Source organism: Podarcis cretensis, assembly GCF_951804945.1.
Source record: "Podarcis cretensis genome assembly, chromosome: 8".
Lineage (NCBI taxonomy): Eukaryota > Metazoa > Chordata > Lepidosauria > Squamata > Lacertidae > Podarcis > Podarcis cretensis.
Window position 1 is genome coordinate 28,527,894 of NC_137177.1, and position 24,149 is coordinate 28,552,042.

The following is a 24,149-nucleotide window of genomic DNA, read 5'->3' on the forward strand; positions in this document are numbered from 1 at the left end:
ACAAATCTCAGCCATTTGTGCTCATTGTAAACTCTGCCTCTTCTGATTTGAAGCTTTGTCCTGAGTCTCCACAGCCTAGCACCAATACAGAAACAAGACCCCACTCTCCCCTCCTTGGTGCCGAACTGGGAGATGGGGACTACTTTCCTGCCAGACTTAGGCCCATCTGCACTATATATTTAAAGCTGTATCCTGCCACTTTATACAGCCAGGGCTTCCCCTAAAGAATCCTGGGAACTGTGGTTTGCTAAAGGTGCTGAGTGTTACTAGGAGGCTGCTATTCCCCTCACAAGGCTAGCTTCCGGAGTTCCTTCCCTCTGGAGAGGGATCAATTGTTAAACCACTCTTGAGTACTGAGCACTGAATGCTGAATGATTGATGGGGAAGAATAAAAAACATAAAGCCTGGGGAAAGTGGGAACAGAAAGGCCTGGGGAAAGTGGGAACAGAAAGGCATATTCTGGAAGAGAGCATGCTGGCTGGTTGGCACCCTGAGCATAAGGCACACACACTGCAACATTTTGTTGCAGTTCCCATTTGCAGTCTCAAATTAAGAAGAGCTCAAATGAGTAAGCTGACATTTTACACCGGCTTACTGCCTTCCTCTGTGGGAGGTGAGGGGAACTCCACTTAAAGAAGTAGTGCATGATGAGTTAAGGGCCTCTTCTTGATGATCACTATCAAGTGCATTTTCCCCTACTAGCACCTTCTGCATGGCATTGTTTTCACTGGCAGGTAATCCCACACAATGAATTAATCAATCTTGCCATTGAATAGACGAATCGCAACCAAGCCTCCTTCCTAGAGACAACCTGACTGTAACTAGAAACAATTCTGTGATGCCGCAGCTCCCATCGTACATCCACAGCAAAACAATCCTGGGTTCAGTGCACAAGTCTTTACAATTTACGCTTTTGTAATACATCAACTTCAGTTATTGAGGAAGGGCGCAAGGATAGTATTTTAGAAATTTATGGGTATTTGATGCAACTGTGCTCAAACCATCCCAATATAGCCTACAAGGCTCTGCCACCTGTCCAACGCTTGATCCAGGAACAAATCGTTTTGTGCTGAGGTATAGTAAATGTGATCAACCCAGCTATTAGGAGAGCTGGAAAATGGATTTCTGAATCAATAATCAGGATGGTACTCCACTTTTATCTTCCAGTTAAAGATACACACAAAGCCACAGTTGAGGTTTTTAGCAACATTTAATAGCATCTCAAATGAGATGGCCATTTTTACAAATTTTGCTTTTAGCAAGGAAAAAACCTGAAAATGCACTTGGTCCATATTTGCAAAAAGCCAGTTTTTGTTTTTTGTTTTTTAAAAAAAGAAAAAGTGTGAAACAGCTGATGCAAGAACAGACCTAGCATTCTATATACGTCCCATATGAGTTGGGGTGGGAACACACTAATGGAATACAAGATCTGCTCTCACTATCCTCTTGGAAACCGCTTTTCCTAGGAGAGTCTGAGCTGCACTGAAGTAATTTTTAAGACACACGTACAACCCTACCCCATCTCTCTGTCAGAAAATGAAATTTCAGCGCATCATCTTGTGCAGTACTTTTGCATTGGTATATAACAAAGTAATATTAATTATAGCAGACGGCTGCTGCTCTCATTTCCTGGGTAGGAATGAAAGAGGAAGTGTGGAAGCCAGCATTTGCAACTGGTTATAAGACAAGAGGCAACACCTCCCCTTGTTCTTTTCTCAAGGGCAGGCTCGGCACAAGGGGTGGGGGGAGGAGGTTTGGGGAAAGCTCTGCTTTCCGATGTCCTTGACTGGTAGATTTCTCATCCACAGAGGCACGAGGAGCAAGGCCCAGCAGCATTCAAAGGAATGTGCAAAGTGTTTTTTCTTTTTTGACCATGCTGAGAGGGAAGCAGGCAATGAAAGGGAGCTGGAGAGGTGTCTGGTCACACAGGGCCAGGCTAGGGCTGACAAGGACATATGAGGTTGGGTAGTGATCCATTTGGAATGCAAAGTCCAGGTTTGGGGTAGGGCAGAGGGTCAAGGGGCAAGGAACAAAGCATGCTCAGGCTAGCTTGAGGAACTCCTGCAGGGTCTTCTGTTCCACTGCTTCCACAAACAGTTCGTAGTCCTGCCGGATGGGAGAAGCAAAAAACAAAACTCAAATACAGAGTCAATAATAAGGCAATATGTAATTGAAAGCTAGAAGCCTCTTTCTCTCCAAGGCCCCATAAAGAAGTCTCATGCCACTATGAATAGTCATGGCTTCCCCCAAAGAATCCTGGGAGCTGTAGTTGGTTAAGGATGCTGAGAATTATTAGACCACCTATTTCCCCAGAGCTACAATTCCCAGAGTTCCCTGGGAGGAGAGGATTGATGCTTAAACCACTCTGGGAATTGTGGCCCTCAGAGGGGAAAGGGGGTCTCCTAACAACACTCTGCACCCTTAACAAATTGCAGTTCCCAAGATTCTTGGGAGCCATCATACCTGTCTAAAGTGGTATGATACTGCTTTAAATGTATAGTGCAGTTGTTGAGCTTCTTGCTACTAGGGCAAGAAGCTCAACAGAACTCTTTTCTCATCAAGGCACAGGAACATGACACAGGAAGCCTTTGAACCGAGTACTCAAACAAAAGTCAAGAGAGTTGTATGAGGAATTCTGCACCAACCACCGAAGAAGCCTCTGTGCTCCCAAATTTAGCTTGCTCCATTCCGCAACCTGCTCACTCAAGAGGCTCATCAGAAGCAGAAAGAGTAGGGACCAAAGTTAACCAGAGGTTCATTATTAAAATTTTGTTTCAGAAAAAGTGGTTGCTGTAAACAATGGTCATTACCTCCTGTCTGTAAAGACAGGCAGACTTTAGAACAGATGAAGTGACCTAGAGACTAAGTGAGCACTGTTGTGCGGTCAGGAACAAGGGTTGCGGAGGGAGGATAACCACGGAATCAAGCACCTTGGCTTCAGAGTTTTCAAAAAACGGTCCAACAGAAAGCAACTCTCTTTCAAATCTCTCTCACCCCCCACTCCTAAAGCATAAAAGTCGTTCAGAACTTGGCCCAAGTACCACACTGGAAATCTGTCCCCAGACAGAGAGGGTGAAGCTTATTTAATGATGTATATGACACAATCCTTATGGGTGGCTCATGGCTGAAAAGCCCTTTTCACCAAACAAGGCTTCCTGTTAGCTGGGTGTTACAAAGGGAGCTTTCACAAGTGACACAGGAAATGACTTCTGATCTGGAATCTGTCACTTCTGGGTGTTGTTAACATGGAGGCTGGATAACCTGTGACCAGGATAGGGCTGACAAGGACTTAGGAGGTTGGGTCCATTTGGAATGCAAATACAACTATCATCATCCCTGGCCACTGAGTAGGCTGGCTGGAGCTGATGGGAACTTCAGTAACCTCTGGAGGGCCACAGCTTCCCTGTCATATCAGGGAATCCTCGAGGTGGGGAGGAAAGAGGATCCTTATGATCCCAAGATCTATTCCAGACAGGGAGGGCACAGTTAGTAGTCCACTGACATATCTACCTAGAAGAGGCTCAATAACAAAGTTTTGTTTTAATATTAAAAAACACAGTTTAGCCTCGCTCTGATTCAAAAGGGGCCCTGTTGGTCAACTAGATGGCTACGGGATGGCTACAAATAGACCCTAGTGCAACAGCAACTCTTTCCGTTTGTAATTCCCAGCAGAGGCACATTGCCTCTGATTCACTTTTATTTCCTGACTTAACCTGCTGCTCACCACACATTCTGAAGCACTTTGCAACAAGCAGCTGATGACAAAAGAAGAGCATGAACCTTTGCTTGCTCCCTAGATGTCAGATGGCAACGGCATGTCACCTCAAAAGAGCAGCACCCCAGGGATGTCATAATAACAAATGCCATTTTAAGTACACAAATGTCCACAAATAGCCAGGGTAGGCTTTTCACCCAAGGGACATTTTTAAAAAGCCCATTTGGGGGGAAGGAGCCCAAAAGCTCAAATGTTGGTCAACTTGTAAATCTCTAAAATAATACGTCACTGCGCATATACTACATTTGTAATTTTTGCAGTGAGCATTTACTACAATGAGTTGAAAAAAAGCATGAGACTCACATACAACCCAACTAGCACCTGAGCGTTATACATGCATTACCCACAAATCTAATTAGGTCCATTCAGGCATATGGGGCATCACCCCATCAACCCCAGCCTGCCCTCAGCCAGCCCTACCTGCCTGCCTGCCGTATTCTTACTTACAACCAGACATGGGGTGGGGGCTCTGCCTGTCACTGGTCTCTAGCCCCACCTAGTGTTAGTCTCCCTGCCTTCCATCCTACCAGCCACCACAGCCTGCTAGGGCATAACCATGGACAGACTACAATAGGGCTAGAATGACAAAGCAGGCCTTGCCTTAAAAAGCTGTAAGTGCAACTCATACATAGGGCCATAAAGAACCTTGTACATAAACCAGGGTAGGCATCCATTAAGCCACGTTTGTTTGTGTGTGTTTGTGTGTACGTGTGATCTTTTCAGATTGAGGGCCAGAAGAAAAAATGGGCAGGGCAACAACAAGTTTACACATATAGCTCAGTGTCAGAGCATTGGCCTTGCATGCAGAAGGTCCCAGGTTCAATCCCCAGTAAAGTAGGGAAAGTCCCAAAGACGGGGGGGTGGGGGGGTGAGGCCTGGAGGGCTGCATTTGGCCCCTGACTTAAGCAACAGGCCTCCTCTTTTAAGGCACACAGGCCTACTCACACATGTATTTGCATACATAGGTCTGGTCTGCATTCAAGGCTTCAAACTAAAGGCCTCTTGAAGGCCATTAAATATATGAACAGTCTTGCAGGTTTCAGATCTATAGTTATATATCAGAATTTGTCCGGGGGGGGGGGGCACACCAGTCACACCTCTTGTGAACAGCCAACTCATCTCTTCACTACTAGCCTTGACCGGGGAGCGAAATAACTTTTTCCGCACCAACCACTCACCCCACAGTAATGGTCCCCATTGAAAATCTGGGGAGGGATGGCTTTTGGGTTGCCCGATTTGGCCCTCATTTCGTCCCGCAGGGCGTTATCCTGGGAGATATCCACCAGGGTGTATTTGATGTTCTTTCCATCCAAGATCCTGGTCACTTCGCTCTGCTGAGATTTGATCTGCAGAACACACAAAGGGGGAGGGAGGGTGAGTGGGAGATTAAACGCCCTGTTCTGGGATTTGATACATAGGGAAGGTCACACATGGGAACACAGCCTGCTCATATTGCTCAATGCAAAACAAAGAGCCAGAGGCAGGGATTGCAAGACCAGCCATGCTTTGTGAGGGAGGAGGTTCCACTTCTCTCCAAATACAGACCAAGCCCAGTATGTACAAATGACAGCGCTGGCGGGATTCTAGGCATCGATGAGAGGGCAGGGCCATTTCAGAAATGAAAGGGGGAGGGAGCTGCTGCTTCAGACTGCATCTGGAAGGGAGGATCCACCCCTAGAAAAAACTGGTCCCCTCCAGATGTTCTGGACTACAACTCCCATCAGCCTGGCGTTGTGTTCTTCAAGGAAGACACTGGGCTGCGGGGGGAAATCATCTTTCAAATGGGAAGGGAGATCTGGACCTCTCATTCTGGTTCGTTCCGCCATCAGAGAACTGGAGGGGCTCCCCGTTTGGATTCCCCTCCGGTTTCTCATAGATCATTCGCGGGGTTTGGGGGAGAAAACAAGATGACTGTAGCATCTGGACAGAGAAGAATCCCCTATGGAAGAGAAGCCCGTCTAGGGAGCTGGAAGGGAGGGGGAAAGAAACGGGGGGCTCAATTCAAGCGGGAGGACGCGAGGGTTGAAAAGGCAGCCAGCTGCATGGGGGCGGGGAAGGGAGAGGGAGCAAGAAAGGGGAGCGCACGCTGCAGAGGGATGGCGGAAAAGCTCCGCCTCGGAGTGCCAGGAGGGCGGGGGAGAAGCCAGCCGCTCGGCGAGGCAGCTCACCTTCCCTGGCGCGCCACTCACCTCTCTGGAGCCTGTCACCGAGGTGCTGTAGACCGTGAGGCTGGCCATGATGCTGGGCTTTGTCGCCGCTCCCTCTCTTCTTTGGCTGCTGGGTGGGTGCCTGGAAGGAAGCGGAGGAAAGGGGTGGAGAAGGAATCTGCTTCCTTCCCAGCCCCGCCCAGCATGTGATCGCGGAGGCCAATGGGGTCTACAGCCGCGGGCATGCGGGGCGGATAGTCTGCGATCCGGCCGCCAGGCGATGCTTTGGAGGCGGGTCGCTCGTTGTCCCCATGCATTGGATTGGGACTCGGTTTCCCTCAGGAGGCGCGGAGCCTCAGCCCAAAGGCTCTCAGGAGGAGTGTGTGTCTCTGTAGATCTTTCACGATCCACTTGCAGTTGGTCCGGGAAGTCTTAACTTGGAAGGAAGCTCCTTCGCGCGCAGACTTGCTCTCGAGGAAAGAACGCGCAGCCTGAGGTTTACCACCATCGACCGTGCATAGTTGGACAGCAGAAAGTTGAAAATACCAACCATTACTTTCCATTAAAGTATAGTTTATGGTCCATGAACTACATTGTATCGGTCCTTTATCAGTAAGGAAGCAACGTTTAATTGGTTTAAAAAGCTCGACTTAAAAAGCTTCCCCAGTTAATCAAGGAAGAATGAACTCTACAAGCAGGGATAAAAGTGCTCATAAAAATTCCAGCTGGCAAACACCATCGTGGAAAGAGACACTCCCTGCTTTCAGAAAGAGAACACCTTTTATGATGCATAAAATATGGCAGCAAAACAAAATAAAAAAATTCCTTCCAGTAGCACCTTAAAGACCAACTAAGTTAGTTCTTGGTATGAGCTTTCGTGTGCATGCACACTTCTTCAGATACCAGTATCTGAAGAAGTGTGCATGCACACGAAAGCTCATACCAAGAACTTAGTTGGTCTTTAAGGTGCTACTGGAAGGAATTTTTTTATTTTGTTTTGACTATGGCAGACCAACACGGCTACCTATCTGTATATGGCAGCAAGTTTGCCTCGGAATTCATACACATATTATTTACTCAGCTAATAATTTGTTTTCTCTGTAATACTACCCCTGCATACATAACAACTCTAGCACTACCAGCATGTACATTTCTGTACACCCACACCCGATATGTGGGTTTGCTTGAGCAACAAAATAACACCTGAAGTTATTTCATTGTGTTAGCATTACCTAGACCAGCAAGCGTGGCCACCAGGCAGGGATGATGGAAGGTGTACTTTCAGTAACACCTGGAGGGCCAAAGGTTCCTCACAGAGAAAATGGTATGAATACAATAAATTAGTGCCAAATTGGATTAGTCTATTACTCATGAAATGGGAGGGTAGCAAGGCAGGGTGAAGGCGAAGTGTGGCAGAGGTAAAACTCAAAGCAGTCCAGGATAAAGGCACTTTTTTAAAAAGCAGAAACTCCACTTTATTTTGTAACCAAAATACTAAGTACCAAGTAGCCTGGCAAAGTAAGCTTTCTTTAGGTACAAAATCAAAATCTGTGACTCAGATATTTTAAAATTATAACTAAGATTTTTCTTTCCGGTAAACCTGTTGTATAATAATAATGTTTTCTTCCTTTGGTATTTTGCAGTGAGTTTGCCATGACAACAAAGCAACTATCCCTTCACTGGCTGGAGTCACACAACTCCCACTTCATTAGGAAATAGCTTTGGCAGGGGTAGCAGTTGCCAGTGGGCAGAATGTCATGTAAATGCCACATTTCCATTAACTGTCAGAAATTCAGCACTTTCATTATTTTCTGTTGGTTAAGGCTCTTTGGTGTAGCGGCCTAGCATCAAGAAAACTATATTCTTGTCCCAAAACACAACTTTGGATGTTCCAGCCTTTCATGCTGATAACAGATTCAACCTGCTACAGTAATACCTCCGCGAACGCCTGCCTCGTCTAATGTCCACTTTGGCGAACGTCTGCAGGAAACCCAGAAGTACCAGAACGGGTTACTTCCAGGTTTGCCACTCGCGCATGTGCAAAAACGCAGACGCGGTGCTTTGCCTTGCGTCCTTTTCAGCTAGCGGCTGGGGCTCTGGAATGGATCCTGGTAGCAAAACAAGGTATGACTGTACTTGATCAATCCATTCACTAACCTAAAGCTGTATTTTAAATCCATTTTTTCAGCAGGCTTAAAATGATTCCTCCTGGAAAGAAGTTATAGCCGCAATAAACTATGAACAAAATATTCAATTTCTGCATCATCTGTTCTCAACAGCAAACAGATATTGGCGTTTGAGATGGGTCATGTGTGCCCATCTTTCTGCAGGTTCGATACACCCTTTTCAATCTACCCTTTTCACACTGAAGCCTAGATAGATGGTTACCAAGTTCCTCAATTTCTACTTCACAATGCTCTCTCCTCCTCTCTCATATACATCTTTATTACTAGTTTACTCAGTTCTTTATGAATGATTATTAATGCACCTCAGATGGATTCAGAGATATGTAACCCACCACTTTAGATGAGATAGGAACTTTTAACAATGCCTACATAGAAAGGGACTGCTGGTGGGATGTTAGTCAGCCAATTGCATGTTGAGGCAGATTTTTAAAAAGTACGCTTGCAGTTATATCCAGGGAGGTAGGGAGAACAGCAGCAAGAGGCAACAAATGCTCTTTGTTAAGTTTGTAGTTAACTGCTTGTTAAGTTGGCAATTCCATGTGTATTCATAAACCTTAGAACAAGTACATGCATTGCACCAAGAGCATAACACATCTGGGCTACATGACTGAACATTCTTCCATATTATAAAGTTCCCATCTGTGTAAAGAAAGAGGCATAGGTTTCTTGCCAAGATCTTAAATGTTCTAACTGGAGGTGTGACGTTTTATTTTGAAACATGAGGGGCATTCAAAAACTCTTCCTCTACCTACATTCCATAACTTGTACAGATCAGTTTAGTCATAGTAACTAACCAGTGAAGGATCTCAATATTTTTGCTCAAGTCAGATCCACATGATAGATGGAAAGAATCCAAATGCTGCAATACAGCCACACACCTATAAGAATGCAGCTGATCTCAGACAGTTTATTTCTAGGAATTAAGGCACACGAGTATGAAAATCCACACTTTGGAATATATAGTATGTGCGTAAAGAACAGAGACATACAAAAACAGTTTAAAAGGTGCATTTGAATGGGAACATTTTAACCCATTAAAACAGGCACTGTGAAAGGCCATTTTACTAATGTAGGTTATAGCCCCCCTGCCCCAGTTAGACATTTGTAGAACTAATAAAGGCTTTTAAGACCAGACTCCTTGGTAGCAGCTGTACTTATAAGGCTTTTGAGGGTAAATGCATCAAGGCTTTTTAGAACTCCCAACATTGTACTCCTGCTTCTTTGGGGGTCCTTTCTAAACCAGAACAGTTCAGAGTACTGAAGAATTTCAGAACATCTTTATCCAGACCAATTTAAATGTTTCTACACATACGCTGACATAGTGGCTCCTCAGTCTTGTGCATGTCCACAATTGCACTAATATTTTTTTGCGTAAGCTGCAGTGCACAGTAGCCAGAGTGATTCCTATGACTATGGTATCTAGAAAAAGTGCTGCTGCAAAAATCACAGAAATGATTGTCAGCTATAACCATGTACTACTCCATTCACATACTTCCTCATGAAATTGCAGGCTACAAGCTGAAGAGAGGGTGCATTTACTGGCATGTGATTGCAAGCATGAACTAGCCCTGGAACTGCAATTATGTCACTGCTGAGAACTCACAGTTGGAAGGACCAGCTATTTGGTAGCCTGCCCAAAATCTTAACCAATTGCAAATAAAAAGGAAATGTGTGCCAAACACAGACATTTTCTTCAAAGAACCTTCCTGGCAAGAGAAACACTTTGATTTCTTGGTGCAGGAAACACGCTCCACTTGGCATCAAATAGGAAGTATAATATATTGAAGGAGCTTTGGAAAATCCCACCCTATAGCAGCTTTCATGGATGTCGAATCTTAGTCCTTGGATCCCATCATTTTGCCTTCATTGTGTGATACAGTTATCTCCCATATCCTGTGCATATCTGTCAGAAATAGCAGTCCGTAAATCTTCAATCTCTTTGCGCAATTGTTTTACATCCTCCAGCTTCTTCGCTATCATGCCCGGTTTCTGTAAGTCATCCTTTTCTTTAACTGAACAGTGCACAGCTGTGATATTGGAGAACAAAGTTATAGATGAGTGAGGTAATATTCAGGGATTGCAGATATCCCATTTAAGGCTAGAAACAGATTTATTCCCCCCCCCCCCTTTTAAAGCACATTCTAGCTCTCACTATTATTAATACACATTTGGGTATGTCTCCAAATGGTTAAGAAAGTATACTGAGAAGTGTTGAATGTCAATGGTCTAGTGATTCTGAAACGGTATTTCAAGTGAAGCAAACATAACTGAATAATTTTGATGACAGCAAAACAATTTACAAGATATCCTCAGCATAAAACCCCAAGCTGCCAAAATGGGGGCACCATGACACTCTTTTCCTACAGACTTTTCCTAGTGCCCCCCAATACTCTCCATAACCTTTGTCATTAGGAGGCAAGGGTGGAGGAAGTGAGCTACCCTCTCCTGCGTTTCTTTTTTCAGTTCCATAGGCTTTTCAAGGCTTCAAGCAGCACCCAAGCAGCTAAAGAGGGGGGGCTCGGGAGAGAAATTAGGGTGCTGGAGTCAGGAGGGAGAGAGGAGTGCCAGGGAGAGCATGTGGGTGCACGCACCACATGTAAAATGGATCCTCTTGAAATTGCATAACGTTTTTGCAGTTCCTCACAGATCATATGCCCATTTAATGAGTCATAAGATTCATGGATCCAGTGTTTTCCAGCACTGACATGGTGCAAACACATGAATCTAAGGCTTATGGATCATCATTTTTTTCAAGAGATCCCCTTAAAGTCACCATTGTGTGTAATGATTAAAATCTGTGATTTGTATTCATATTTTAGCAGTGTTGGCAAGCGGCTGGATGTAATTTTTATTGAACAGGCTACCAATGTAAGCTTTATTTTGAATATGCTTTTTGAGAGCTCTGTGTAAAATCAGGCAAATTCATGAGGCTGTATCAGTTCTACTGGATCTCAGTTTTACATAGACCTCACGAAAAAGCAAGGAATTTGTGTGTGCTCCTCTGTCCATTGTGGGAGCAGAATGACCATGGGGATTGAGGAGAGACATGGCTATGACCACAGACCTATCTCAAAACGCCAAATATGCCCACAGACCTAGAAAGCGTTGGCAACCCTTGTGCTATCAACAGGCAACCAATAAAACAGGAGAAGCATTACATCTTCAGAATCCCAAAGAAAGAATATTCCTCTACTACTAGCTGCTGAAAAAACTCAGTTTTACTTACTGCAAATCCCCAACAATAAAGACAAGTTGGGATCCTTTCCTTGAGCCCTTTGCGTTACAACGCTATAGACAGACTGCAGGTCCTGCAGGCAGCTGGCTAGCTCTCTATGCAGCTCTTGAATAAGGTGGGCTGTTTCATCAGACAGTAGCTGACCCGGCTCAATCTGCCGGAGGTGCTCCTGAAGAGTCAGATTTTTTCCCATCAGTTCTTGGTTCTGTACAGAAAGCTAAAAAGGAATGGGGAAGTGAAGCTGGAGCATTAGAGAAGATCTCTATCACCCCCTAGTGTGAGACTGCAATTCTACAGTATGTCTTCTATTTTGGAAACCTTCAGATTAGCAGCAGCACCCACTTCCTAATGTCGTTATAAAATATCAGAGGTCACTGTGTGATCTCAATTCTAACCATAATTACTGGGGAGGTGGGAATAAAAGAGATACTAGATCCTGAGCTACTTGATACTATGCTTTTGTAACCAAAAGCCACTGCAAGCTACACATTGCTGTACAGGCCTAGGAGCACCAAAAACACTAAACACTATTGCTATATGGGTATAATAAACCAAAGGGAAGGAGGATTCAAATAAGGTTACAAATCTGAGAAGTAAAACACAGACCTATTAGGCAATGAAGGTGCTCTAAAGCAGAAAAGGGAGGGAAGGAGGGACTGGGAATGGAGATCCTAGTTGTTTGGCTGGTTAATCTGTTTAACAGATGCCAATATTTAAAAGGGAGACTACCTCTTTCACTGCTATGCGCAGTTGTTGCATTACATTCTCCTGCCTCAGTGCTTCCACTTTGAGAGCTTGACCTGTGTCTTCCTCCTGAGCAATCCGATTCTCTAGATCCTGGAATACAAGAACAAACAAGTTCTTATTATCCTGTTGGTGATTTGGATACATGAACCATATATCCAACCCTTCAATTTGAACTCACCTTTACTTCTGAAGATAACCGATTCATCTTCTTCTTCTGATTATCCACAATCTGAAAAAGATGAAAACCTTCCCATTTATTTATTAGCACCCTTAGATGTACTCTTAGCAAAATAATAAAAACTGAACATTTATTGCTTTAACAAATGCATTTATGAGCACTGCAATACTGTGTATGACCCCATATTTGCAATTAGAGAGGTTACATTCTGATCTTACTCTCAACCCCAAATCGTTTGTGGACTCTTCAGAAGAGATTATTCGTCCTGAAATATAACTATTCACAGCAATACACCACTAATTAAGGACCACACTTGCAGGAAGTACTAGATTGTTGAGCTTAAGATCTTCATGATTTAAATTCTTCCCTCTTCAGATGTTTATCTGTAACCGTGGTTCCTCACATGGTCATCTGTGCAGTCACATACAAGTTCTACGCTAAGGTCGGGCAATATATCAATATATTGTCTTATATCGATATAAAGAGCAAATTGTGATAACCACTTTTTTAAAAAAAAAAATCTGGCAATATATCGTAAATTGTGTGTGCGCTTGTGTGCAATAGTCAAAAAGCGCAACATTGCAAAACTCAGGAAGCCGATGCTTCTTCCTGTCCTGTGCAGCCATTACTATTGGTAACTCTGCCTCAGATGCTCTTTTGTGCCTCCTGTAGCAGCAGCAGCAGCAGCAGCAGCAGCCTGATGCAAAAATTGCTTTTTGAGAAATTGTGTGTGAACTGCAGGGTAACTCTCTGCCTTAGCTCTCCATCTCCCCTGCCTGCCTCCTCAACAGCAGGCAAAAATCATCCTTGGAGGTATCATGTGTGCGAGTGAGTGTGCAGCCTAACGTCGCCTGACTGCTCTGTCTCCTGAGCAGGTGGAGCTCAACAGCCTGCAAGCGGGAACCTCCTTAGAGACGCCAGTCTCTTGCTGAAAGGCAGGCACCGGGCTGGTAGGTGGCTTAGGTAGAAGCATGGCTTCTGGAATCTGGGGCCCATTTCCTCCTCCTGTTCTCACATAAAAATATAAACTGGGGTAATAGTAAAAAACAAAAAACAAAAACACGCTGCTCTGGCGACTTCCCTCTTTTCCCCATATGCATGTGCTTCTTGTTGGTTTGTGTGTATGCTCAATTGTCTCTGTCTCTCCCTCATTATGCTCCTCATTTTCTCCTCCAGACCCTCTCCCTACCCTAGAACTCTTCTCAGTTCTCCTCTTGCCCCTTTGGTTTCTTACAAATTTGTTCTTACTAATAACAAATTAATATATGAACATTAATATATTCTCCAGAAATTTGTAATGATAAAGTTGAAGCACGCTATCATTGAGTAAATCTTCATATAATTAAATGCATCAAATTTTCCTTGCAAAAAAAATTATGTTTGTTTAATAATATTTTATTTTGTAAAATTTTGTCAATTCTTTCTGGTTTGGCCTGGTTTATAAAAGAAATGCAAATTCCCCTGGCATTAAACTATAAACTTTGTTTAGCAATTTTTTGTTCTGTTAAAATTTATCCATTCCATTATTTCTATTTTGGCCTGGTTTAGAGCTTCCCCCGACCCCAGCCCCCAGAACAGGCTGCTATCCGCAAGCCTAGGGAGCCCGGCGGGAAGTCGCACCTGTCTCTCCAGGCTTACGGATATCTGCCCAAAGCCTGGGGCGTGCTGAGCTTAGCTCGCCCCAGGCTTCGGGGTGCAGGCAGCTCTCCGCAAGCCGTGGGAGAGCTGTCCGACTTCGCGCCAGGCTCTCATGGCTTGTGGATAGCTTCCTGAAGCCTGGAGAGCGAGAGGGGTCGGTGCGCAGCGACCCCTCTCGCTCTCCAGGCTTCAGCGAAAGCCTGCATTTGCCCCATAGGACGCATACACATTTCCCCTTCATTTTTGGAGGGGGAAAAGTGCGTCCTATAGGGCAAAAAATACGGTATATTTGAATATCTAAAAGTGTGGCTGTGATTGTGAATTGGTTTTTTTTCTTGTTTAGTAATGTAATCAATTTTTCAGTAAACATTATCTCACCATACCTTTGATATCTATGCTACTGAATTACTTCTACAGCTTTAATTTTAGAGACAATGTGCTAATTAAACATTATCTGTACAGTAGTACTATAACATAACAGTTTTAACAACATGCTAAAGGTAAGTAAAAATTTATCAGTTTTAGAGTTAGACCCGTATGTACTAGCAGTTGCCAGGGCATTACCATATTCACCTCTACGTAGTTCCAACCTTATTTCAAACATCATGATATATCAAAATATTGTGATGCTTTGCTGGTGATATTGTGATATTGAAAACCAGATATCGCCCAGCCCTATTCTGTGCCTGAATAAAACAATTTTAGGAGCTTTCTAGAACTAGACAATACTAATTTTGATGGGAAGCCTGCTCCCAACCCTCACAGTGCATATCCTGGAGACATGGCTCCTGCCTTCCTGCTCAGTTCCTAACACACTGTTGCAGGGACTATACAAGAAGTACTCAAGTGACAGCAGGTCCTAATGGCATTTGCAGTGAGGAAGAAGGGTGCAAGTACACAATGACGCCTCAGTGAATGACATTCTTTGTTAGAATGTTATTCTTTGTTATCTCTGTGCAGTTTCACAAATAGGAGAATAGCAAGGTTGCCTACCTAGAGGTAGGGGTGTGATGTTAATCACTGAGCTAACCTATCTAAAAGAGATGTCTATCTTAGCAGATACAGAACCCATATGTGGGACTGCACAAAGAATATGATCCAATTGCCAGAGAATATGAGATCCACAATAACCACCAATTCCCCACTGGGAGTAGGTTACCTTCCTAAGGAGATCACATTCATTTTGCAGAGAATCTTTTTCTTGTTTCTCTTTCTTCAACTCCTGGGCAGTGTCATCTGTTGCGGAATTCTTCCCACGCTGCATTTTATCTTGTAAACTAAGAAACAAGATGCCAATGCTAAATGGAATGACCTCAACAAGTTCACCCCTTGAAGATGGATTTCATAATACTCAATCTGAACTACAGCCACCCCTTGATCCCATATTGACAAAGTAGAAATCCTACTCTGCTCCAAAAGCATACACTTTTAAGTAACAAAAAACACATTTTAAAGACATTCTTAAGTCACATTTGTGTTAAGGAGACAAGGCCACATTTTTCTGTGAAAGAACGAAAAAGCCAAACATTGTGTTGTAGTTCTTCCCTACCCCTCATCCAACATGGGAAGAAATTGACAACCTTACATAATCAGCATGGCAAGTTCCCTAAACTTGTTCACCCTGTCTCCACTGGATCTCAGGAGAGGCAGCAGGCCTCGAAGCCTGCTTCAACTAGACTGTCCTGTCAACTCCCCAAATACAAGGCATTGTGGGAAGAATTCTGATTATTTATGTTTTTATATTGTTTATTGTGATTGTGTCAATGGATTTTGATGGCAATTGTGATTCACATTGGAAGGATTTGTATCCCTAGAGACAGAATATAAACAGCTACAATTTTTTAAAAAAGATATCCCAAGCAAGGACACTCAGTTGATGGGGAACAGATTCATGGGCAGGAGGAAGGACTATGTCCCCCCACCCCCACTGTAAACTCCCTTTACTGCTAATCATTCAAAACACACCCCTCTTCCACACAACTGGGTAGTTTAAACAAAATGGATCTGCCTCCATCACATGCTACTAATGTTTTAAAAGCAGCCCAAAGCCCAGTGCCAAATTATCTCCTCTTGATTCTGAAGCCAGAATACCATAATTTGGAAGACAAAACTGATATGACACACTTTTAATAACAAGCTCACTACATGCCTATAGCCAACTATTTTATCTATCTATCTATTGCATTTACCGTATATACTGCCTTTATGCCAAGGCACCCAAGGCAGATTTGGCCAATACCCATATACTCAGCTCCTGTGGTGTCTGCTCCTCCATTGTCCATTTTTCTCTCTCAAGCATCACGCTAACTCCAGAGTCCACTCTTTGCCCCCAAGCTCCGTTACTCACTTTTATAGTTTTAAAAACTGAATGTTGTGCATCTACACAGCAAGCTGAACACGATCTCTTTCCCACTCGACCGCTACTCAAGTTTACTCTTCTACAGCTATTCCCACCTCTTGCCCCCACCCTCATTCCCGAGGCTTATACTATCATATTGTCTCTCACTGCATCCCTGATAGAAATGCATTATAGGGAAGTTCCACCACAAGCACTATACAATATAAGACTTTGAGACCACACCAAATAACATTCTCTTATTTCGTTCTGTTTCTTCACTCACAGTTCCCAAGAGCATTACCTGCGCATGGTAGAAAGCAGTTCCATTTCTTTGTGTTTCTGCATTTCTAGGTGCAGCTCCTTCTCTCTACAATTGGCACGAACATCTGCAAGCTCTTTCTCAAGAGTGGTCACTGATTCCTGCAAAGCTGTAGTTGCCTGCTGAGATTCCTTTAACTAAAAAAGTAGAGAGAGAGAGAGCACACTTCAGAACCAATAGAATTCTTTCCTAGCAGTTTTTCTTTCACGCAAAGCATATGTCTCCTACATCTTCTTCCAAGAAATTTGAATAGATCAGAATATTTCACTTCCTGAAAACAGATTGCCATTCCAGCCAGCCATGCACACTCAGTTAGATGCAAAGACCTGGCATAAGTGCAGCTGTATCCAGGAGATACCAATATACCTGATGGTGGAGTTTCTTATGATCTTCCAACATTGGAAGGTCAGCAACGTAACGCTCCAGAGTCTCAATTCTCTGCTGCTTTTCACGGTTCTGCTCAAATTCTTTTTGGCACTTCTTTTTCAGGTGCTCAATATGTTTATCTCTTGCCTTTACCTGCACAAAGAACAAAAGTAGGGGCTTTCTTAGAGGACTGTTTTTCACTCATTGAGTGAGTGCATGTATCAGCTTTGAGGGGCAAACACTATTTTAACCTACAAGCAACAAATAAAATATACATTAGAGACTTCATTCAAGCAGAGTACTTCAAGACAGAATGGGCCATCACACAGGCTAATCTCACTCCAGGCTACACAAAAGCAGCAACATGATGTCAGGGGATAAGTTGTGTCAGCTAAGTAAAAAAAATATTCTCCTTAAGACATGCTGATGAAGAATGCAACACATTTTACATGCAGAGCACAGTTAAAGCTTCATATTGAAAAACTGTAGGATTTGGATGCTCAGAGAAACCCAGTCCAGTACTGGTGCCACCGTTTTGGAAAAATCTTGATGTGCTCAGCTTTCTGCCCATTGCATTTCATTATGTAGAATCTTCAACGCTGATGTGGGGTTTTGGTGGAGAGGAATTCTGATGCCCCAGAGAGCAAAATTGTTTAACATGTTTATTTTATTTATATTTAGTAAATAAACTTTGAATTTGCTAAGCTTGCCTAATAAATGTATTGCAATTAGCATTCATTCATTGTTACTAATGAAACAGTACTACAGTGGTACCTCAGGTTAAGTACTTAATTTGTTCCGGAGGTCCGTACATATCCTCAAACTGTTCTTAACCTGAAGCACCACTTTAGCTAATGGGGCCTCCTGCTGCTGCTGCGCCGCCACTGCACGATTTCTGTTCTCATCCTGAAGCAAAGTTCTTAACCCGAGGTAATATTTCTGGGTTAGCAGAGTCTGTAACCTGAAGGGTATGTAACCTGAAGGGTATGTAACCTGAAGGGTATGTAACCCGAGGTACCACTGTATTTCTAACTCACATTACTGATCTTCAACACAGAAACCAATTTCCAAAAGCAATGCTACATGATGCAAGATCAGCAAGCAAGAACTGTATCAAGACTCCAGGTTTAGATGTCAGAAGAGCCAAGTACTAGGTTTTCTTTGCTCCAGAGTCAATCTTTCAATATAAACTCAAGTGCAAGAAGCTGTTGTACTCTTGCCTTAACCCCAAATTCATGAGGGGGAGAATTCTGTATACCAACATTCCTTGCATATTTTGTGATAGTTTATAATTACTACCTGCAATGTCCATAATCAGAAGCAAAACACTCTGCATATACCATGTGCCCATGTACTGTTTTCCTTTTGTAACCAAGTATCTTAGTGGAAACCAGGAGATAACTATTGTATTAATAGAAACAGCTCACCCTTTCATCTTGTTTCTTCAGCTCCACTGTATGCTTCTGTATAGTCTCCTTATGGGCCTCCTGGATCTGTTTTACACTTGCTTCTAAAGCAGCCAGTTTCCTCTCCAATTCAATCTTTTCCTTAGTAAGAGATTCTGTTTTTTCAGTAAACTGAGCTCGTAAGAATATGTTTTCCCGCTGCATTTCCTGCAAAAAAAGACCAATGGTATGGTGGATACTGTCAGATCCAGAGCTTCAGAAGATCCTGAAATGATAGATGACTAGTATGGCATTTCCCTAATCCAACCTTCTTCACCCAAGCATTATTTCTGTAGCTCTTACTTCAGAAAAATGAAGCAAATAGAATCTTCAATCCACACCAGCCATGAATTGATGGTACTTACCTGCATTCTGAGCAGATACAAATCCCCATAAGCAGCAGGATGGCTCAGGAGGGCATTGTGGACTTGCAGCTCACTTTCTCGTACTTTCTGCTCCAGCTGTGAAATGTGTTGCCTTTGCCTTCAAAAAAGGAATAACCCCAACACACATATTTACATTTGCAAAGTCAGATATTCAGAAAGCAAGAAGTTTTATTCAGTAGGATGGACTTTATACAAGTTTTTAAATGGCATTTACCAATGCCTGCTTATGATCTAAAGACAGGAAGCAAAGGTGGGGGAGGGAGAGTAATGGAAAGGGAAAAGGTAACTGGGGATGAGGCTACCTTCCATTGTCATCCCTCAATTTAAACAATAAATATGTGTTGTCTGAAACTGAGACAAAACATGAGCCCAGGTTTGAATATAACACTAAACCAAGTCACAGCTTAGTGTGACAACTTAAATGCCAGAACCCCCATGTTTGCTCATTCATGCTAAACCATAGTATGGCTTAGTGTTACATGTTCATTACATGCTAACTGAGCAACAGTCTCAGACTTGATAGTTGGAAATCTAAAATATTATTTCCATTTCCTACCTGTCAATGAGGATTTCTTTCTCCCTGAGCAGGTTCTCATTTGAATTTACAATACCAACCCACTGGGCTGGATCAACAGTGTGCAGTGAAGTACTGCTCCCCAAGGGATGGTAGCAAGGAGCTTTGTTTTGCAGCTGGAATCATGAGGGTCAGACAGAAATAAGGCATTAGGTTCAGCTCAGACACAACTTTTAAGAGGCTATTCGCTTCCATGCACCAATACATAGAAGACTCATCTTACACCCAGCTATTCCAGACACACATCAAAACACTATGAAAAAAATAGCTCCATAAAGAACTGCACTCAATAATTTTAGATCACTCTCTGTGTTACAGAGGAATGATACACTGGACCAACCATGAAAGTTCCCTTTCTTCAGGGAATGGAGGGGATTTGCTCTAAGTCACTAAACAATGATGGTTTCATCTCACTGGGAGAGTGTGGATTTTTTGACAAAGTTTTCAAAAAGGCAAAATGAATCACAGTCATTTTGCTGTTACTTGTCTGCAATTTTTTCCATACACAGTCAAAAAGAACTCATGATTTATAGCAACAACATTTGGAAAAACAAGGCTGGAATATGCACTTTGGAGAATCCCTAAACCCCTTAAAAACCAGATACAACAAATACAGGACTTCTCCCTATGCATACCCATGGGCTGCCCATTTTTTCAGGAACTTCTCCTTTAAAAATGGCACAGTGCCACCCCTCCCTGTAAACTAAAGCACCACATAGACAATACTAATGATTATCAATTCCACCCTCATTAATCGTTAGTCAAGGAAGCATATTACCTTGTACTCTTTCACCAGACAAATCCATACAACAGCAATGGTCACTGACAACTGTATATTTTATTTCTATTAAACCACTATCATAGAGATTAAAGCAGAAAACAATTTAGAGGAGAAAGACTCACACTTAAATAGAAAGTGGAAACATATATATTTCAGAAAAATAAACATGCAATGGAATAACTCTGTTTATATGCAACTGTGAATAAGGGCTAAAAGTGCTATTCAACTTTATACTCTTGTTGTGTCCACACACTCTCTTAAACTAAAGCAGATTGTTTCAAGAAGATCTTCTACCTGAATCTGCTCCAATTGCAGGCGAACACGGTCCAAGTGCTGATTCCAGGCACTAAGCGCACAATTCTCATGCTGATGTAGTGTGCAAGTTTCCTGCTTCCACAGCTGAGACTGAGCAGCTGTTGGGCTGGGGTACATAGTAGCAGGATTAAGCCTCAAGGGTACCTGCTTTTCACAGACTCTGTTGGTTTCTGTTGCTGGTTTAACATCTAGCAGCACTTTGCATGGGTCTTTTTCTAGGCCGGTAACAGCAGTATCTGAATTACACATTTGAAGCTGGGACCAAGGACCAGCAGATTGCTTATCCAGAAGAGGAGACTGGTTAAACGTGAGTTCAGCAGCCAGTCTAATGGGTTTCTGAGCACATTCCACACTTGTTTGGTCAGGAGCAAGGAAAGAGGATTGGTTACAGCCATTTTCCACTGAAGTTTGATAAAGATGAACAGGGTTCCTGTGAAACACCTGGGAGTGCCTCAGAGTATCAGGATCATGGTTGGACATCAGCCCTCCTGTGCTACTTGAAGAGACTGGCAGAGAGGAAGTCAGGGTGGTCCGAAGTATGCTTGATTCACCCACTGAACAAGAAGACCTATCTAGCATGGAAGGCATGACATGAGCTGTAGGGATGGCCACTTGGGTTTTGATGGGCTGAAATGAAGAACCGTCACTGGAACTGCAGAATGCTGGGAAAAGAAAAAAAACTGGTAGATTAGGCTCAAAACATTATACTTTAGAGAAATGTAGCTTATCTGTACACTACGCAGCTAGGCACCTCACACATTGCAGCAGAGCTACTACAGTATATGATAAAAAGGAAAAGCCATTTTCTTATAAACAATAGCTATATTTCCTAGCTTATTTACATCAGCCTCTGGAGACAATTCAAATGTGAATATGCAACCAGACTAACTTTCATTTGATCAAATGAGATCTTAAAAGAAAAGTGGAACTTTCTAGCTGCTCATAAAAAACGTATTGAAGTGTGGCTTTATAAAATGCTAACACTTACTCAGGACCGAGGAGCTGAGCTCTTGATTACATTCCCAACCCACAGCACTGCAATTCTCATTTGCTGCTGGACATGTCAAGTGAAGTTGGCGACTACCCTAAAGCAGCAGTAGATTGGAACACCTCCTAGAAAAGTGAAGCAATTGCTGCCCTGTTTGGCATTAGCTTCCCCCCAAAATAAGCTTTGATTCTCCCCAACAGCTGTACAGAATAAGGCTGTATGAATGCTGAAAATACTGACGCAGAAGTACCAGATCTGACTAGATGTAAGTGTGAAGTTATTCTTAGCAACTCTCAGGTTTCAATACAGGAAAAACAACAACAGTTCAACCAAACAGCAAGGCACCATATTGACTAACAATATTTATTCCTCTCCATATTCTTGGGTACCTTTGCATGAATTTAAGTCAGCAAAAATACAATTTAAAAGTTTGTCTCTCTGGGATACAGCTTCTTTCCTGTTGATCTCATATTGCCACATGTTTGCAATACCCAAATGCTGTTATGAAGGGGAATGCAGGGCCCTAGTTTGATTATCACAGGATTGATGCTATGCATGGCATGGGTAAGCATCTACTGACAAGATGCCAATATGAAATATGTCAGAAGAATTGGTCAGCTGATAACTCCTCCAAGAACTGAAGTTTGATTATGCAAGAGCTAGACACATTTCAAAAACAGGAGGGCAACACAGTGTTGCTTAGTATTTATTAAGCCAATCATACGAAGATGTGATGGCTATATACTAATCAGAATACTGGCACTAGGAAACAAATTCTATTAAGAGCAGAACAGAGCATGACTCTGCATGTATGCGATCCCACATTAGATTTCTAGAATTTCTTGTTTGCAGAATGCAGAAGTGCTGGGAAAGTTATTTAAGACACCCTGGAAAACTAAAAGCACACATGCTGTCTCTTAAAGTAGGGGCATCTGGATGTGCCCAGAGAATATTTGCATAGGAAAATTCACATCTCAGCTAAGCCACTCACCTTGGTGGCCTACTTCGCACATGGCATTTACCCATCAAGAGTGTAGAATGGTGTTGGGAGGCAATGCACATATGCAGGCTATGCAACATCTCCATAAGAACTCCTTATGAGAGATGAAAAGAGGGAAGTAGACTAGGGGCACAGCTACAGATGTGGATGACAGAGAAAGAGAAGGCACCCACAGTAGCCAGGAAAAGATGGAGCAAGTCATATCCTTTCTCCCACCTGAACACCCCTAGGCACCTCATGAACAAGTGCTTGCTCTCCTTATCGGGACACTGGTTAACAGGTCTTTAGTTCAGTGCCAGCAATTTGGATCTTGAAGTGGTGAGGCAAGTGCTTGCTTCCTTACCAAGGGAGTCTGAGTACCAAGGGAGTCTGAGTTAATTTGGACACTCTGGACACTCTGAGTTAATTTGGGCACTCTGGACACTCTGAAATGTATTTAGGGTGTAGTCTACCTTCTAAACCAAGGAGACAACTTCATATAATGCAAAAAAGAAATGGACACTGTATATGTGACAGGGTACCAACAAATTACTTTTCAATTGATGCGTATATAAACAGCAAAATAGATGTTTCATTAACATCACACATAGCATGCACTAAGCAAATGCCTTCCCCCACATCCCATACTAATGTATATCTGTGTAGGGAAAGTTTTATATGCAAAGTTGCCCACTGCTAAGATAAGCTAAAGGGCATATCAAGTTTCCTTATATGGTACACAGTCACATCATGGATAATTTTTCTACAGTCAGAAGTCCCCAAAGCCATTAGCTCTGTAACCAACTGTAACCTTTGAAATTTCCTAAAATGGAAACAAATTTCAATTCAAAGGAACTTAAAAGACCATGTGCAGCAAGAAGCTGATCTGTTTCCTGGTTGACAAAGTCTCAGAAAAGGGAGATAAAAAGACAACCAGACTGTGGAGGCCTATTTATTTATTTTCAAAATCTGGATCCATTCTTCAGCTAATATACTCAGAGCAGCAAAAAACAACTTACTAAAATAGAATAAAATAATATATTAATAAAACAGAGAGTGGAGGCAAAACCAGCAATTAATATCAGCCAGTTTATAGCCTGCAAGTCCTGGACAACAGAGAACACATGTCACCAGAAGAAAAAAACAAAAACAAATTTGGTGCCAGGATAATTTTCTAGGAAAAAATCTTCAAATGGAGGTTATCACCAGTTGCCTAGCCTCTCAAGGTAGGAGTAGTACTCAGAGAAATTAACATTAAATACTCTGGAAATTAACATTAACTATCAGACAGACATGTGTAGGAGAAAGCAATCCTTCAACGAGTCAGATCACACATATTTAGGGTTTTACAGGCAACAGCCAGCACTTTGAATTATGTTCAGAAAACAGGCTACTAGCAAGTGGAGTAGTTTTAAAAATGGCAATATCTGATCCTTGCAGCCAATCCAAGGCAGTTTCTGAACAGTCTTCAAGTGAGTCCCACATACAACACACCGCAACAGTCCAATAGTCAGGACTGAACTTCAGTTTATTGGTCCTCATTCAGTTCATTAACAATCCTAAATACAGATTCAGTTCTGCCACTGTCTCATCTGAAAAAGTGTGCAATAATATGAGAAGGAACAGTAACCCGGAATGTATTGGAACTTAAAAATGGAAACTTACCATCAGTTCTGTTCGAGGAGGAGGTCTCAGTTAGAGTGTCCCCAAAGGCAGCCATGCTTGGAACTATCTGGAATTTAAGATAAATAC

The 24,149-nt window shown here is 42.7% G+C and overlaps 2 protein-coding genes and 1 long non-coding RNA gene across 6 annotated transcripts; 1 reads left to right on the top strand and 2 right to left on the bottom strand.

Annotated features, from left to right (window-relative positions):
- Positions 1 to 1,191: 1,191 nt before the first annotated feature.
- On the bottom strand, positions 1,192 to 6,124 carry SH3BGRL3 (SH3 domain binding glutamate rich protein like 3). Its single transcript, XM_079986587.1, has 3 exons — positions 5,965 to 6,124; positions 4,954 to 5,121; positions 1,192 to 2,106 (listed from the first exon to the last, which is right to left on the bottom strand). The coding sequence occupies exons 1-3, from the start codon at positions 6,010 to 6,012 to the stop codon at positions 2,041 to 2,043; spliced, it is 282 nt and encodes a 93-aa protein (XP_079842713.1). The 5' UTR covers positions 6,013 to 6,124; the 3' UTR covers positions 1,192 to 2,040.
- Positions 6,125 to 8,968: 2,844 nt separating this feature from the next.
- Positions 8,969 to 24,149, bottom strand: CEP85 (centrosomal protein 85). 4 transcript variants are annotated; one of them, XM_079986580.1, is made up of 12 exons: positions 24,063 to 24,149; positions 20,410 to 21,092; positions 19,317 to 19,450; positions 18,740 to 18,857; positions 18,357 to 18,542; positions 16,930 to 17,082; positions 16,546 to 16,700; positions 15,066 to 15,183; positions 12,269 to 12,319; positions 12,073 to 12,180; positions 11,335 to 11,560; positions 8,969 to 10,135 (listed from the first exon to the last, which is right to left on the bottom strand). In XM_079986580.1, exons 1-12 carry the CDS (start codon positions 24,115 to 24,117, stop codon positions 9,972 to 9,974), a joined length of 2,151 nt encoding a protein of 716 aa, XP_079842706.1. In that variant the 5' UTR covers positions 24,118 to 24,149; the 3' UTR covers positions 8,969 to 9,971. The 4 variants fall into 4 exon arrangements, with proteins under 4 accessions (XP_079842706.1, XP_079842707.1, XP_079842709.1 ...); XM_079986581.1 differs by lacking the exon at positions 24,063 to 24,149 and adding an exon at positions 21,419 to 21,577; XM_079986583.1 differs by lacking the exon at positions 24,063 to 24,149 and adding an exon at positions 21,320 to 21,342.
- Positions 12,326 to 13,817, top strand: LOC307221869. The gene is made up of 2 exons (XR_013841574.1): positions 12,326 to 12,927; positions 12,959 to 13,817. It is a non-coding gene; the product is annotated as an uncharacterized lncRNA (long non-coding RNA).